Genomic DNA, 17,615 nt, shown 5'->3' with positions numbered 1-17,615 from the left:
CGACGCTGATATCTAAAAATAAAATAGGATTAAGTGGTAAAAAAAACATTCATGTCGTTCTCCCTCATTTTGGGAATATGTATAAAAAATTACCTTCGTATGCATTATTATGTTTTCAAGCTTTATTTTTGTTCCATTTGTTCCTATATTTTAATTTAACATATCGCGGGGTGATTACTACACATTTTTTTATCCTCCTCCGTGAATGCTACAAATAGATATTATTTTAATGAATCCACAACTTGCCGATTTGTAGCATTTGTGTGCTAATTTTGAAGTTACCTAGTTGCAGTAATTACAGCACAATATCTATGGGCGGGGGAATAATCACAAAAGTCAAAATGCCTTACTTTTCAGGAGACAGTTTTTTGTGTCTCAAACATTGCAAGAATCAAACCTAACATTGAAAGAATATCCTTTTTTTCTCAATACAGAATTGGAATTTCGCTAATAATCAGGAATACATAGTCATGTGATAACTCTTCAATGTAACATCCTTAAAGGCATAAAGTTAGAAACGGTTCTTCTTCAAAAAAACTTTTTTTAACCGATAACTAATAAATTTGTTTTGTTTGATAAATTACATTGATAATACTGTCCTTAATAACGTTATTTAACTTCCGTGTTTTGGAACACGTGTGAACATAGGTGTATATGGATGTAGTATGCTACAAGATGAGCAAATATTATTTTTTATTAATAAGTTGACTTATTTGATTGTTACCCCTGCCCATAGATATATTCTAGGGCAATTCTATGAAGTGTGTTAAGTTTTTTAAAAATAGAATTTGAGTATTCTATTTTATTGAGATTCTTTTTCCCTCTTTTACGGTTATTCAATCTATTTTTCAATACACTATGCTGGAGTATTATTTTATCATATTAGACGCTTTATAGTTGGTTCAAAATAAATTGTGTGTAATTTAATTTTAAATAAAATAACTACGTTCTATTATTATGTTAATAATTATTTAGATATTTTTCACAGAGAGAGCTGTTGAGAATATGGAAGTCTAGACATTTACATCAGCTGGGTTTAGTGATCATAATAAATTATAATGATAACGATTGGTCCGTTTGATTATTGTCATTTGCTGGGTTTATGATGGCCAATTAATATATATATATATATATATATATATATATATATATATATATTTGATCTATATATATATATATATATATATATATATAGATCAAAGAAAACGACTCTCTAAAAAACATTTTTAATCTCCAAACTGTGATTCGTGTTTTCAGCAAGACTTCAGATAAAATTAATACAAATACGGTTTAATTTCATTACCAATTTAAATACAAGTTGCCTTCAGTTACAATTTATTTTTTCACACTGACTAGTAAAAAAAAGTGTTTTAAATAATTATTGAGTGTTTTTCCAGTGATATATATTATCGTCAGGTTTCTGGAACAATAGGTAACTCAAATTTTCGAAAAATGAGATGTCTTCAAAAATGTCATTGAATAATGTCAAAAGTAATCTTTGTTTAAAAGGTAGAGAAAGAGCTTTTAACTTTAAAAGTGCAATATCTTACAACCAGTAAAATGTTAATTGCCAACTTGTGACAGAAACCCAATGTTCCATCCTCTTTTAAATAATGCGTTAAATATTGCACACATTTTTCAAGATTTAAAAAGCAGTCAATTTTATATTATTTTTGTAATTTTAAATATAAAATGTGTATGTAGATTTCCTTTATTTTTCAATACTAATTTTGTTAATCGTAAAAATTATTTAAAAAAAAATTCCTACTAAATAAGAGTCCATCCAATATATTGTGCAGTGTAATATTGATCATTTATCATTTGTAACCATGTCCAAAATTATGCTACAAAAAATATGTTAGATTCTACATACATGTTTTAATTTTCTTAACTGTATTTATATCCTGTTTTTATTTGGGTCAAGATAGCTTTAAATGTTGTACTAAACATTGTGTTTTCATATTTTGTAAATAATTTGAATACTCATCTATTGTATTATTGTCTTACAATAAAGTAAAAAGAATTTATGCTATTTGTTTGTTTACTTGTTTTATTTCTGAACTTGTAAAAATATACATTACCATTTGCCATACGTGTGTTATTTTATTAAAAATATATTCTGCAAAGCGCAAACTAATCCAATAATCTTTTTAAACCTTAAAAAAAAAAGTTTGGATTATCTTCTTGTAAGAAACTAGCATACTTGCAGATCACAGGTGTGCACTTCGGACTTATCCAAAGCTCTTAAGCTTGGGCCATTAGCTTGGGCAATAGCTCTCTGTGTGAAAGGGCTAAAATAAATAGACCAAAAAAAGACGGGTCTAACAATTACCATGCTATCAGAATAGGGAATATGGGTATGGGCAAAACTCTCCATTCCAGCGCAGCCGTATATTGTAAAAATAATTTTGAATAGACAGATTATTACATATATCCACATCCTATCCCTTTGATTCATCTCACAAGTCATTCTTTGATAAAATAAAATAAAGAACTATTTTGTATAGCAATTTATTCAAAATATAGTCGTGTATAAATAAAAATAGCATTTTCAACTTTCACAGAATTATATAAAAAAACGTTTTGTCTGAATTTTCTTTAAAATAATTATTTGCCCAAATGTTTCAATACCTGGATCATTTTTAACTATGTGGTCATTTTTAAAAATGACAGCTGTTAAAAAAATTGAGAATCGAGTTGCAGTAGACAGGAATGAACCTCAGATTAGGGGTTTGAAACACTACTGCGCCACCACAACCAATTTACATTGCTTAAGTGAATTTCGTTTATGTATTTACAAAACTTAAAGAGAAATTACATATCGATGGTGATCTGACAATACATACTATCTTCTTTTTAAAAGTTTTTTTAAAACTGCATCGAGTGCCGCCCTATAGTACAAAACGTTTCCAAGTATAATTTAGTACCTAATATTGGTAAAAAAACAATTTGTACTATGAATGTACTATTTTTAGTGTGGCAACACATCTTATCTCTCACTTTTAGTACTGGTTCCGATATGTCAGCTGCGGGCGGTGAAGTACTCTCTAAAAATAATGTTTATATTTTCACTCAAGTCTTTGATTTTTCATATTCAAATGAATAAAATATTAGTAGTATTACTAACAACTAACAGGCAAGAATACTGAAATTGTAACTGTAGATAGACAATATATAAGAGTGAAGGTAAATATAGAGATAAATGATAAAGATATAATACAGTAAATAAATAAATAATTTAATTTAAAAAAAAAGTACATTGTTAAGTGTCCTCGGCACAGGTTACCCCTGGTGCGGAGACATCATTATTATTTTATGATTTATATTTTTTTTAAATATGAAAAGTGATGTTTTTATTTTAAGAAAATTCTCAGCAAAATAAAATTTCTAATAAAATTAAACGGAATATGGATATGTAGTAAAACAAAATGGCTGTAAATATCTCCAATAGTTAAAAGGGATGTAAGTAATATAAATCAAATAAAAAAATACACTGATTTTCAAATTACAAACTATGTTTTCTTCTCAGACTTGATCAAATAATACACACATATCACAAAACATAACAAAATTATGATCTAATTTAAAGGAATGCTTATATAACACTTACTCAAGAAACCCATTTGAACTTAGGACTTAACAATTATACATGAGTTATCATGTAATTGTTTGGTTTACAAAAAAAATAGTACTTGATATAATTATTAAAAATATACTTCTGCAAACAAAGGAAACAATTGCAAGCATAATCTGGACAAAAATAATTGTGGATAAATCAAATGTTTTTTTTTTAATGAATTTCATTTCATCAACATAAGAATAAAATTAAATGACAAGTGAGAATAATTATTATTCTCTAAATATATATTTTTTAACATACACAAAAACTGGAATACGAACAGCATTATCCAGTTCAGAACCCATGGACATTTAAAATGCTCAATATTGTGACATGAAGATAAGTCATAATTTATTTTTTGCCAGTAGAATTTTACCAAAACAGTAATTTGATTGGATTTTATTGAATATTGTCATACTTTTACACAATAAAAAAATATTAGCTAATATTTAACTAAATGCAATACTACGCACTGAAGTATCAAAAGGAACATTAACCACCATAATACCACGAGGTGTTCTCAGGTATTGGAAAAATTATACTGAATTGAACCATTGTGATCAATTTTATATTATTTATTTATTATTGGCAAAAATATCATTTTTCTGTAATTTTCCAATAATTAGGTCCTCAAGCATAAAAAACATTTTTTTAACCCGCACTACATCAAAAAATAACTGTATAAATTATGAATTTTTAAAAAAAGGTTTTAATAAATAACACGAACGATTATCTCTAAGTTAAAATTTTGTGTCTGCGGAGCTCTTTTTAATTCATCATTCTTGGCACTGTATTTTAAAACCGTAATTTGAAATGACTGTAATGAGGAAGTTCAGTGGTTTTTTATCTATTAATAGACGATCAAATTAACCCATATTAAAAAAAAAATTATGTATTGCTATGATTTTGTAATTACTGCGCCCATGACATCGCGAGTTCAAGTAGGTGAGTTTTCCTGACATTTAGAAGAACTCCGTACCTGTTAAAACACGCTAAATGTTGAAAAACATGGCTACCTGAAAACCAGAAATCTATCGCAACACATAATTTATTGTTTATTGTTCACTTGAACCTGTGGCATTTCAATGTAGTTCATTTTTTTTAAACCATTTTTATTTTTTTAAATGTATTTTTGAGAAACTTCACCCTACAAATAAATGCCTTCATTTTTACCACATCTAAGAAAACATTTTTATGTCGTAGCACTGAACTTCTTCATTACGACGACAACACATCAGACTGGCCAGTTATAATGTTTATTGCACACATGTGTTGTCTATTAATTGCGCTTGCATAGTTACGCTTGGGGATTTTTTTTCATTAGTTCTATATCAGAGTCCATCATGTCCTTAACAAGTTCAGCAAACGTCACTTTTGGTTTCCATCCGAACACCCTCTCGGCCTTTGATGCGTCCCCCAACAGAAGATCCTTAAAAAAATATGTTACCCGACTGAAGAATCCAATTATTTTTTAAAAATGAATACCATTACATATATGATTTTGATAAAAATTATGAGTTTTCACAATGAAAATAATGTCAAAAATACTAAACTAGAAAATGCATAATATATAAACAAATAAAACAGTAAACAAATATAAGTTGGCCCATATGCTAGATTGCATTACATTCAACATTTTCAGCAACAAATTACGCACTTGGTGTTGTGTCTGACTCATTTTGGCAGTAGTTGGCATGTTTATACCTCATGTATGAGATCTCAGGTTCCATTTCTGACAAAGTCAATGTGAATTATAAATGATTAATCCTCGAGTAAGAATAAAATTTTGAGATGTGGTACAACTCAAGTCAGTTTTCTTTTAATATAACGTATAAACCACCTAACCATGGGACGAACAAACACTTAAATATATGTATATAAAACATTTAAGTTTGTAAGTGAAAATTCTTGATGGAAGTTCATTGTAATTTATTATATAAATAAAACACGAGTGATACTTTAATCCACAAATTTGGAATATCCAGTGACCGGTTTCATCGCTTTCGCGACATCTTCGAGACTGGTATATTTATTAAAAAGTTAAATGTATTTATACAGAACAGAGGTAAGGATACATAATTCAAAGTTATATGTAAGTAAATTAAATAAAGTTATTTTTATCTTAAGGATCATTAATAATTCCTTAGCTAATTTGTTGGTAAATACTAAAGACAAAAAAGATAAGTTTTCCAACTCAGGAACTTACCTTCTTAATTGTAACGATTGTAAAAATACATGCTACGTAGGCCAAACGGGTAGAGCCTTTAAAACACGCATAAAAGAGCACATACAATCATGGTCTAATAATAAAGATAATTCAAATTTTGCCAATCATTTAATAGAAAACAAACATTCCTTCGAATTAAAAAATAATGTAAAAATAATTCATATTGCACCCAAAGGCCATAAACTTGACAAATTAGAAATTCTCGAAATTAATAGATTAAAAAATAAACCCGACGTAGAATTACTTAATGAACAGATAACACATGTGCATTCTCCATTACTTTACCCATTGTAATATAATCATAGACTGTTATTCGTACCGCTTAACAAACATAATTATAACAATGAGTTAAACATAATTAAATCTATCGCGATAAATAACGGATATAACAATACACTAGTTGATAACCTAATAAGAAAGAAACAAAAGCGTCTCGTAAACAATACATTAACCCAAAGTTTGACACCAAAAAACAATAATAATAAAGACCGAAAGCGGTGGGCAAAACTTTCGTATATTGGAAAAACTAGTGATAAAATTGGACAAATAATAAATAAAAATAAATGCACTGCAGCCTTTTAAAATAATAATTCCTTAGCTAATTTGTTGGTAAATACTAAAGACAAAAAAGATAAGTTTTCCAACTCAGGAACTTACCTTCTTAATTGTAACGATTGTAAAAATACATGCTACGTAGGCCAAACGGGTAGAGCCTTTAAAACACGCATAAAAGAGCACATACAATCATGGTCTAATAATAAAGATAATTCAAATTTTGCCAATCATTTAATAGAAAACAAACATTCCTTCGAATTAAAAAATAATGTAAAAATAATTCATATTGCACCCAAAGGCCATAAACTTGACAAATTAGAAATTCTCGAAATTAATAGATTAAAAAATAAACCCGACGTAGAATTACTTAATGAACAGATAACACATGTGCATTCTCCATTACTTTACCCATTGTAATATAATTTTACTAATGACTTTTTACCCCTTGTTTTTCAGAAATCATTACAAAACCACACTCACGAAGGATGGGACACCAACAATAAAATAAAATACTTAAACTCATTAAAATAACATTATATCCATTCATTTGTTAACCCATAGAAAATTTGTCGATAATGATCCTTAAGATAAAAATAACTTTATTTAATTTACTTACATATAACTTTGAATTATGTATCCTTACCTCTGTTCTGTATAAATACATTTAACTTTTTAATAAATATACCAGTCTCGAAGATGTCGCGAAAGCGATGAAACCGGTCACTGGATATTCCAAATTTGTGGATTAAAGTATCACTCGTGTTTTATTTATATAATAAATATGTATATAAATAAATTAATACTGTCAACATAAAACTCTGTTTAGAAAATACTTTGACTCACCACTTCTGTTGGCCGGAAGTATTTAGGGTTAACCTTAATGAGGACATTCCCAGTTTTTGCGTCTAGTCCTAATTCGTCCACTCCAGCCCCTTCCCAGCGGATCTTGATCCCAACATGGTTGAATGCAGCCTCTACAAACTCACGCACCGATCTCGTTTCACCCGTGGCTATAACGAAATCCCCCGGGTTTTCTTGCTGAAGCATTATCCACATTGCCTGGAAACAGCAAACTTTATACTGAATATTTAAAAAAGAACACTAAACAAAGTCAATTCTATATGTCCACAATCTCATACACAAAAACAATCAGTCAAAAATAGTTGTTGGGTACTTTTCATGCAAAAATAACTTTTTAATAACATTTCTTTTATCTGATAGTTTTACTTCCAGAGGTTGTTATTTATTGAAAAATGTCAAGTAAATTTGTATTTGCATAATTGATTTTACAAGCCTTATAAAATTTACTAAAGCGAAAGGAAAACAAAATCATATAACCTAAGATCTAAAATACTGAACATAATTATGTACCAATGCAAAATAACATAATACAAATAGAAATTTATTAACTTTACAGAAATCAAAAAAATAAGAATCTTAATAAATCTTTAAACATGATTTGATAAAATATTGCAATTTTCAGATTGATAAAGAATAAGTTCATTCTTCTGCTTCAACTTTTTGTAGACTCGAGAGTCTGTTACAGGATTATCCTCTTGCGATGCTGAACTCCAGCTACCTCTTTAACGTTTTGAGGGTCTCCCTGATGGACGCTGTCCATCTGGTATTCCATGCAGAGCTGTGTATAGGATTCTTATTGAATTTGTTCTCTGTATTAGTTGGTACCAGTATTGCCGATGCTGTCGCCCTCATCTGACCACATCTTGAACCTCACAGATCTTTCGGATTGTGGGGTTCCTTACACGATCACGCAAAGTCTTATTAGCATACTTCTAGTCTTGACAGTGTCCGCCCTCGCTTCAATGCCGTATGTGAGGATAGGTCGCACACTGGTCTTATAAATGTGTTTGCTATCTGTTCTCATATCTTTTTTCCTCCGTAAGATATATCTCTGGCAGCCTGCCACAGCTGCAGCTTTATCTACCTGAGACCTTACTTACAAGTACTAACATGTGAAGAGAAAAAGTAAGTTCAGATCAATCCAATGTATTTTATTTGTACATTAGCGGGTTTGTTGCCAAATGGCAAATTTAGGTTAGTAAAAAATTTCTGCTTTACAAAAAATTACAAGCTATCGGAACTTATTTTGTTTTCTTCAAAATCTTGAGCACTATTATGAGCTGTTTATATTTATTTTGTTTAACCGCTTGAATGCCAGAATAAATGGATTTTTCAAGCTACTTTTTGAATAAACTAATTAATACCACTCATCTAATAACATCGTTGGCAACAGTGACGAAAACCGCATTTAACGGATTGCGATTTTAATGTTTAATGTTTCATGTTTTTTGATTTCGTGAAATAAAGTTTTTTTCAGAAAGATTACGATAAATGTAAGTATTTGTTAATTATTGATTGTATTTAGGGATAGATTCAAGTAATAAAATCGCCACCATCGTCGGAATTTCAATAGTTTTATTTAAAATAAAACACAGTTTACGGAATAAATTCAACGTGGGCTTTTTCGTAAAAAGTATTTTACAGTTAATAGATTGTTTTTGCTAGTTTATAGCAAATATTAGAAATACATAATACAGATATGATAGAACTAAATGAAAAATTTTACAAACAAATTAGCACAGCGAGCAGGTAAGATTGGTTTAAAAATTAACGCCATAGAAGGTGCTCATTTTATCAGGTATAAATACCGTGCTGTTTTACTTCGTTTTTGAATAATTTTTATTTTTAAAAAAGCACAGTTTTGTAATGCAGTCTTTATTTTATTCATTTTTTTTAAGACAAAGTACAACATTTTAGTTATCACTCTCAGAATGTCATGTCATTTTATGTAGATGTTATTGCAGAGTTAAAAGCACGTAAATATACAGTTTATATAGAGGCCAACTAATAATTGCAATTCATCGGCGATTATGTTCTGTTTCCACATAAACATTATGATTGCTAAAAAATTAGTACTCGCAGGAAAAATGCTCAGCAGTTGGGGTACATTTTACGTACCGCTAGTTTGGTATTTGAGCGGTTAAATCATTTCATAGTAAATATAGTAAGGTACATACATGAAAAACATAATACAAAGTTTACATTTTAAATTCTATAGGTAATAAATCTACAGATATAATGAGAGTGTAATAATAAAAACATGTGTTTTTTGTTTAATTTACATATTATGGATCTGGTAATCAGAAAACAGTGGTGATCACAAATTGTAATTATTTGAATATTAAAATTGTTGACTCGGAAAGAGATTGTGAAATATGTATTATATTACACATTTTAATGTGTAATATACAATACATAATAATGTATAATTTTATTTATATGTGTAAATATTACCCTAAATTAAATTAACACTGACATGAAGTAATATGAATTTTTAATGCAACAATTCTTAAACTGATCTTTAAAATTAAAAGTATATTTTTCCAATACATCTTATATATATAATAACATAAATTTCCAAACTTTTGCAAACAACAATACTGTTATCAAAAATTTACACATAAAAAATACAGCCAGAAAGTGTAATTTGTTTACATAAGTGTGACAATTATTTTGTCGCCTATGACACCTTTAAAAGATGACTTATCAAACATAGAAAAAATTCTGGAAGGTTGAAGATTCTTTTTTCAAAAATAGCAGAATAAGATTGGAATCTAATTTGATTGAGTGTTACTAAATAGTTGTACAGGACCACTTATGGACTTTCCTATGTCTACCGATTTCTAAACATACCCATCTCTACGTCAGGACACAAATTAAACTAACATGCAAATCCCACTATACAACTTCACCATAGTTGTTGCACAAACATATAAGACCAACGTGCTAATTTGAAACCACATGCTTTTAGTAGCTAAAACTAACATGCATTGATTATAATTTATGAAAATGTTTGATGTTGTGAGAGAAATTGTTGAAAAAAAAGAAGAGGGGAGGGAGATGGAGCATTAATTTTACTGGGTATAGGGTGACCATTACACTGGAACATCGGATAATGGGCTACTTTGAAAGGTTATTTTATTATTGATTAGAACATTATTTTTCAAAGCCTTCCTAATGTAAATATTTCTAAATTATTTACTTTTAATCCTTTAATATTTGTATGTAAGATTTTAAATCCTGCATCTTTATTAAAGTCATGATTAAAATTGATTAGATGATTTGCAAATTCAGAGAAGTTGTTATTGTGGAGACACCTCATGTGTGAATATCAACATTTCTTGATGTTCTTCCAACATAAACTTAAATTGCATTTTAATTAATAAACACTTTTATTTATTTAATAAACTATTTTTATTTTTATTCTTTTAAGGAACAATTTAACCATAGTTAAACAATTTATTGATATTAAACATTATTTTGTAAAATTTGGATACATTCGAGGATATAAAAAGTGTTTGATTGATTTTTGAATTATTTTTTTATTTAAAAGAGAATTTGTTTTATCTATTGTGTACCCATTATTTAACACAATTTGTTTGATAAAATCGAATTAATTTTCAAAGTTGTGTTTAACAGGAACATTTATTAAACGATGAAATATTAAATGGAATGTGAAATGTTTTTGGAAAGTAGAGTGGTTGGATGAGTGATAACTTATCAATGGCGATATCTGTAAAAATTGGTTTTTGGATAACGTTGAATTCGATTTGATTATTATTAATCGTTAATGTCAAATTTAGAAAATGTAATTCATATTCTTTTTGGAGTGACACTAATAAAACTAATTAAATTTTGTCATCGAAGGTCTTTATGCTCCTATCCATATACAAAAAACATCATCGACGTATAATTTACATGGGAAGATGTTTTAAATTAAAATATTGTTAGAGCTGAATATTTCTCTCTCAATTGAGAAACATAAAAAAATTATCGTGTTTTACTACAAAAATGAAATTAAGGTTTCATTAAAGTAGGTAATTACCTCTACATAGTCCTTAGCATGTCCCCAATCCCGTTGACTGTCTAGATTTCCAAGTTCTAAGTGTGTCATTAACCCGAGACTAATTTTGGCAACGCCTCGAGTTATTTTTCTAGTAACAAAACTCTCCCCTCTTCTAGGCGATTCATGGTTAAAGAGAATTCCATTTGATGCGTGCATTCCATAAGCCTCTCTGTAGTTTATTACTATCCAGTAGCCAAACATCTTAGCACAAGCTGTAAACACATAATTGGAGATAAAAACAAACTTCTGAATCCCAAAGAATTGTCCAAAAACAGTTTTAAACATGAATAAGCAGATGGGTTCTTAATTCGTGGGTAATTTATTTATATTTTATATAAAATAAAAATGTTGAATTTTGAAATAGGGCACACATAAACACATTCTAATGGGAGCTCTAATAATAACAATGAACATATATTTAATTTATAAGTTGTTTAACACATATTTCTTAACCTTCTGTTTGAATTTTGATATTTTTTTTCTTCATAAATGTTTTTTCACATATCATAATATTATTTTACTGCCTTATATAAAATTGAATTTTATGACTAAATTGCCTTCATTCTTTATCAGATTTTTATCATGATCAGATATGATGCTAAGAATAAAAATAACATTGCGTTTTATGAGAAAATGGATTAATGAAATACACATTCTATGTGAATGTGATACTTTATATCACAAAAGAAGCCGCATCCTCCGGGGACTACTGGTTAAACCTGAGGATGTGAGAGCGCTTGCCCCTTACCAAATAGTCCAATACTTAAAGAACATGGGCTTGGAGGAAGAGATTTAGCAATATGAGAACACTTGCCCTCCACTCAATAGCCAGACTCTATAAAGACCAGGCCTGAAGAGCAAGAACTAATTTAAAGGGACATGTCACAAAAGATCTACACAGGTCGAGGTGACATCAGGAGCTTTTATAGCACTAACCCCCCATTTAGTTATATTTTTTAAGTACATTTGTAACATTTTTAAAGTACAAAACACTGACAGCCAATGTCAAAGCTATGGTAATGAGTTACACAGAAATATTGTTCTAAGGAAATATGTATACCTCTTTCTTACACGAATGCTTATGCTTAATGCTTGTGTGTATCAATTATTTACTATACAAATAAGTAAATCAGTAAAAGTGAAGTCCACAATAACATAGAAATCCACAACATAGAAAAATAAAAATATGGCCATTAAGAGAACGATGAGAATTCACAAAACATGCATAAGACCAATAATGACATAATATGGCGTTGAAGCAAGGGCAGACACAGACAGGACTAAACAAGTATTGAGGACTTTCGAAATGAAGACACTGAGGATGATAGCAGGCAAAACTTCAAGAGATCGCATGAGGAACACAAGAATAATAGAGATATGTGAGGCTAAGGATATTATATGGAATAGGCAACGAAGAAGGGACTGGTATGGTCACGTCCAAATAATGGACACCACCAGACTCCCTTATATTGTACTATATAATCAGTCTCACGAGATTTGGCCTTGTGTAAGACCCCCAAAAGATGGAAGGACAGTTGGGAATCCACCTCACAGGAGGAACAACCCTCTGGAAAAAAGACCACATAGGTCTATAGAAAGGAAGGAGACTAAAAATTAGTAGACTTACCATATGGTGACCTAGGGTAAAATGGTGTTGTCTCCGACTGAGGTGCCGGGGCACTGCCATAGAGTTCCGAGGTAGATGCCTGGTAGAACCTCGCCCCCACTCCGGTAGCTTTCAAGGCGTCCAGCAGGCGGAGTGTACCGAGCCCGTCCACCTGAGCCGTGTACTCCCCCAGCTCAAAGGACACCTTCACGTGACTCTGGGCGGCCAAGTTGTACACTTCAGTTGGACGGACCTGGTAGGATAGATAATTGACATATAAAAACTTTCATTCAGAGACATTCAAATTAGTTGATGGAAGTTCATTGTAATTTATAAATAAAATTTTCAATGAGTGAAACTCTAATACACTCAATTTGAAAAACGAATAACCAGTTTCATCACTCTCGCAACCTCGCCAGACTAAAAGGTCTAAAGAAGTTTAAACTATAATAATACAGATATAGGCTGTGATACTTATGTATGTGTGTGGAGGGGATATTTTGTAAAAGTAGATGTAGGTGTTTTAACATTGTTTTTCTGTCACTCTCTTGCAAATGCTTCCCCAATACTGAACAAAAAAGACAACCGCACTTCGGACTGATTATGCCTAACTAAAATCAAAGTTTCGTTGTCCCATTTTTCATACCCTTGAACCGATTTGGTTGTTTTTTTTTTAAGAAAGAGTATCAAAATTAAATTTTCTGTGTCAGTTCCTTTTGCATTTTGTACAGAAAAGGCAATTTAGAAGTCTGGTTTAAGTGATCACTTTGCTCACTGTGTGACACTTACCATTCTGCTTGTGTTTTCCTCCAACTCATTTGTCTGTTCCAGCACATTTACCGCAGGTATAGTTGCCCAACAACGATCCAATTGGATAGGCTATAACATCAGACACCCAGGCCTGATTTTTTCCATTCTCGAGGAAATGATTGAAGGCAATAATCATAGAGGCCGCCCTATATATAGCTACATAGACCAGGATCGGGGATGTGCACTGTAGCAGCTATCAGGAAATGAAGAGGCTGGCAGGTGACAGAGATGCGTGGGGGGATCGAGTGCCTGATTCCTAGGATTAAAACCCAGAAGAAGAATATAAAACACAAGGCATTTACTGGGCTTATGACCTATCATTGGCCGGTTTGAATGTTTTTTTTTTAAATGCCTAAATATATTTGGCTTTGATATGGTATAGTATTTGTATGCCGATTTGAAAGGTTTGTTAACAAACACAAATAGACAGGCAGCTGTGAAAAGTGTAAAATTAATCAAACAAATTACATTCGTGTCACTCACAACGATTTATTGGAAATATTTTGAAATGTTTACTGTACAGCCTTTAAATGCCAGCTTGGGTTAAGTGTCTCAATTTTAAAGCAAATCAAGTGATAAAAATATAGCAACAACACTCATGTTATCGATGCTAGTCTTAAAAAAAAAAGGAAAATAAGATTTTTTTGGAAAAAGGGAATAAAAAGAAAGGAAAAGAAGAGGAAAATAATAAATGCCTGATTTGATTGGTGAACCTACCTGCAGATCAAATAAGAATTATTGGTACAGTATAAGCCTACAATATAATCCATTATTATGGCAATTATTGTAGACAAAACCTTCATGCAACAGGAAGATAGTGGAGATACACTGTATTGGAGTACAAATGCATTGGCGTATGCGCCATTCGGTGAGGATAAGGATGAGGTGAGGTTAGTGAACTTCTTCTTTTTCAAAATGTGCTCTTAAGTGGAGCATGTGGACATCGCCAGACCCAACAGGAAACCCTTTCGCTGGCTAGCACTCACCTCCTACCATGTCAATCCTGAGTAAATAAAGCCAAAAGATCGTCATTGACAGCATTCAAAGACGCGGGAGCCCACAGGTGTGAATAGGAGGCAACATAAGTTAAGGCTCTTCTGAGGCATCCGCAGCATGTGTCCAAGCCAGGACCACCGCCGTACCCTCAAAACGTTAATTCCAGGAGGATGCCGCGTCTGTTCTCGGACAATGTTATGAAACCTTATGCCTAATATTCTCCTCAACTACTTACTCTGATGATGATGAACTCACCTGTGATATGATAGAAACTAGGCAGCTACCATCGGTCATGTCTCCATAGTGCAGCTTCATCCGCCCTTGTCGGTGGCACGCTGGATCCTCGTACAGGTGTTGGATGCGACCCGTGTTGAAGGTACTAGCGCGCCGTATAACTCCGTGGACTTCATACCCTTTGTCTAGCAACAATTCAGCTAAATATGACCCGTCCTGTATAAATACATTTAAAATCAGCATCCGATAAAATAGTCATAATTCAAAAAAACTATATTTTCAGGTGAGCCTAAAAACTAAATTAACATGTTCTTTTACTTCACAATAGTCAACAGATGGAAGAGTTGAGGAAATGTGGATGTTCAAACATGGGCAGAATGGTGAATGTTACACAGTGTGTAAAGTGGCCACTTAAACCAGCCAATGACATGTCATAAGCCCTGTAAATGCCTAGACTTCCATATTCCCTTCTCAAAAATGTTTTCCCTCTCTGTTGATATAAATTTAAATATGAACAACTCCTTAGGGAGGAAATCCAGCCAGTCTGCAAGCATTTGGACATAATCAAACATTGATGACAAAAGTTCATTGGAGAATGAAGGTAATTACCCAATAATTGAAAAGAAATCAACTCGCACTTATAATGTGTGTATTTAAGTCATTACTAAAGTTACACAGTGCCTATTCCAGTCTGGCAACAAGGGTGGATTTTGATATAGAAAGAGCTCTAAGCAGTAACCATATAATAAGAATTTAAATTTATCAAAATTACTACCTGGTGGTCTTATATACACCTCTGTACTTATTTTAATTCAGCTGAAGAGTTGATAAAATGTTTAAACAAAAAAAATAACAGTTCATATCTTTTATCTATGGAAAAGGACATTTAAAATAGTACTATTTTTAAAATTAATATATATTTAAGAATTACTTCTCTACCACACGAAACAGTACCTATCTTGATGGGAACTTTTGTAGTTTAAATGGTATAGTAACTTTGCACATTTTACTACATTGAAAAGCTTCATATATGAGAGTATTATTTCCAAACACGGCTCGTTTTTTATTTTATTTTTTTTACAATATTACAACTAAATACATTTTTTTTACATTTATCAAATATATATATTTACATTAACATTTCCCATTACGTAAAAGAAATAAACAATTCTTGTGTACATAATGGGGAGTGACGTCTTACAATAGTTTATTTTATTTTAATTAATATTTTTAGGATAATATAAATAAATTACAAAAAAGATATAAACGATGTTTTCAATCAGTGTTACATAAAGAAAAATTATAGATGTAATTTTCACTTCTTTCTTAAATATATTGTATTCCTGACTATACTTTTTATTATCTTTGTTCATTTCATTAAAGAACAATATTCCTCTGTAAGTATAATGATGTTGTGCAGTAGTTGTTTTTAATTTAGGAATTAAGATATTACCACCTGTTCTAGGTCGCGTTCAATGCAAGTATATTGGAACAAGCTGTGTTTGAATAATACCCTCATTATGGAATTATAATACGCGCAATAATCTAGCAAAGTGCCTTAAAAATCATTGGGTGTGGATGATTGTCAGAATGAACTATGTATTACTATAAATATTTTATATATTTTTAGCATAACATATTACATTATTTTTACCCTAGAGCCCGGGTTCAAAGTTATGTGACATATATTATACAGTAATAAAATAATGCAATAAAAAAGAAGAAACATTTTTTTTAAACGAATAAAGCATAATTATTATCGTCAAAAAATTAAATTGTAAGTATGCACTTAAGCATATTAAAATATACTATTTTTCATATATTGTTTTATTTTTAAAAAATCTTTGCATTCTTATTTATCCAAATATTTCAATTTTGGAGACCATTTTCAACGAGTTGTAAATAACTCACTATTGGAAAATAGTTGTGAATAAAATTCAGTTGTGGTAGAGTGGGGTGAGAACCTCGGACTTTTGATCCATGGGTCCACAACACTAGCCTCCGGACCACAACCCGATTCTTATATCTTATTTATAAATATGTCTTCAATATCTAATCTTGGTTGAATTATCTTATATGAAAAAAATGCACAAATAATGAATACAATTATTATTAAATAAGCACATTACCTGGCCGGTTATACCGGTGATGAGAGCCACTTTCCTTCCAGACTCAGCATTTTGTTCGAACATGACTGAATACTTCAGTCAGTTAGCGCTATAGGACACCGACTGAAGAATTAACAATAGCGGCCCACTAAAATTATCACACGTCGACTGAAAGTATATCAAGTACAGACTGCCGCTTATCAATAAAAAGCGCTTGTTTCACTCGTTCCACTGATTAAACATAAACACAATACGTATAAAGCAAACACCTGCCTATTGAGACAGATGCGACTTAATAACTCATGACTTTATGCACTTTTTGAATATCCGATTCTTAAAATACGAGTGACAGTGACTATCAAATATGAACTGCGTTTTCACTTTTTATAAATACATTTTGAGAATAATTTACCGGCATATCAAACGTCATTTGTCATTTTTCTTATTCCATAGGTTTTTAAAATGTTGCAAAGATATTTTAGTTTCTTTTTGTGGCTGCTAAATGACGATTCACTACGTCTGCTGGAAAGTAC

General features: G+C 30.8%; 1 protein-coding gene across 1 annotated transcript; it reads right to left on the bottom strand.

The window, feature by feature from the left end:
• Positions 1-4,728: 4,728 nt before the first annotated feature.
• Positions 4,729-17,207, bottom strand: Gmd (GDP-mannose 4,6 dehydratase). The gene is made up of 6 exons (XM_088233148.1): positions 17,104-17,207; positions 14,996-15,190; positions 12,956-13,187; positions 11,308-11,540; positions 7,245-7,460; positions 4,729-5,048 (listed from the first exon to the last, which is right to left on the bottom strand). Exons 1-6 carry the CDS (start codon positions 17,164-17,166, stop codon positions 4,917-4,919), a joined length of 1,071 nt encoding a protein of 356 aa, XP_088089274.1. The 5' UTR covers positions 17,167-17,207; the 3' UTR covers positions 4,729-4,916.
• Between the last annotated feature and the right edge of the window lie 408 nt (positions 17,208-17,615).

Source organism: Micrasema longulum, unplaced genomic scaffold, assembly GCF_059751315.1.
Source record: "Micrasema longulum isolate JH-2025_06_02 unplaced genomic scaffold, ASM5975131v1 h1tg001064l, whole genome shotgun sequence".
Taxonomy (NCBI): domain Eukaryota; kingdom Metazoa; phylum Arthropoda; class Insecta; order Trichoptera; family Brachycentridae; genus Micrasema; species Micrasema longulum.
Note: the sequence above shows the minus strand (reverse complement) of the source record. Positions and strands in the feature narration are given on the sequence as shown.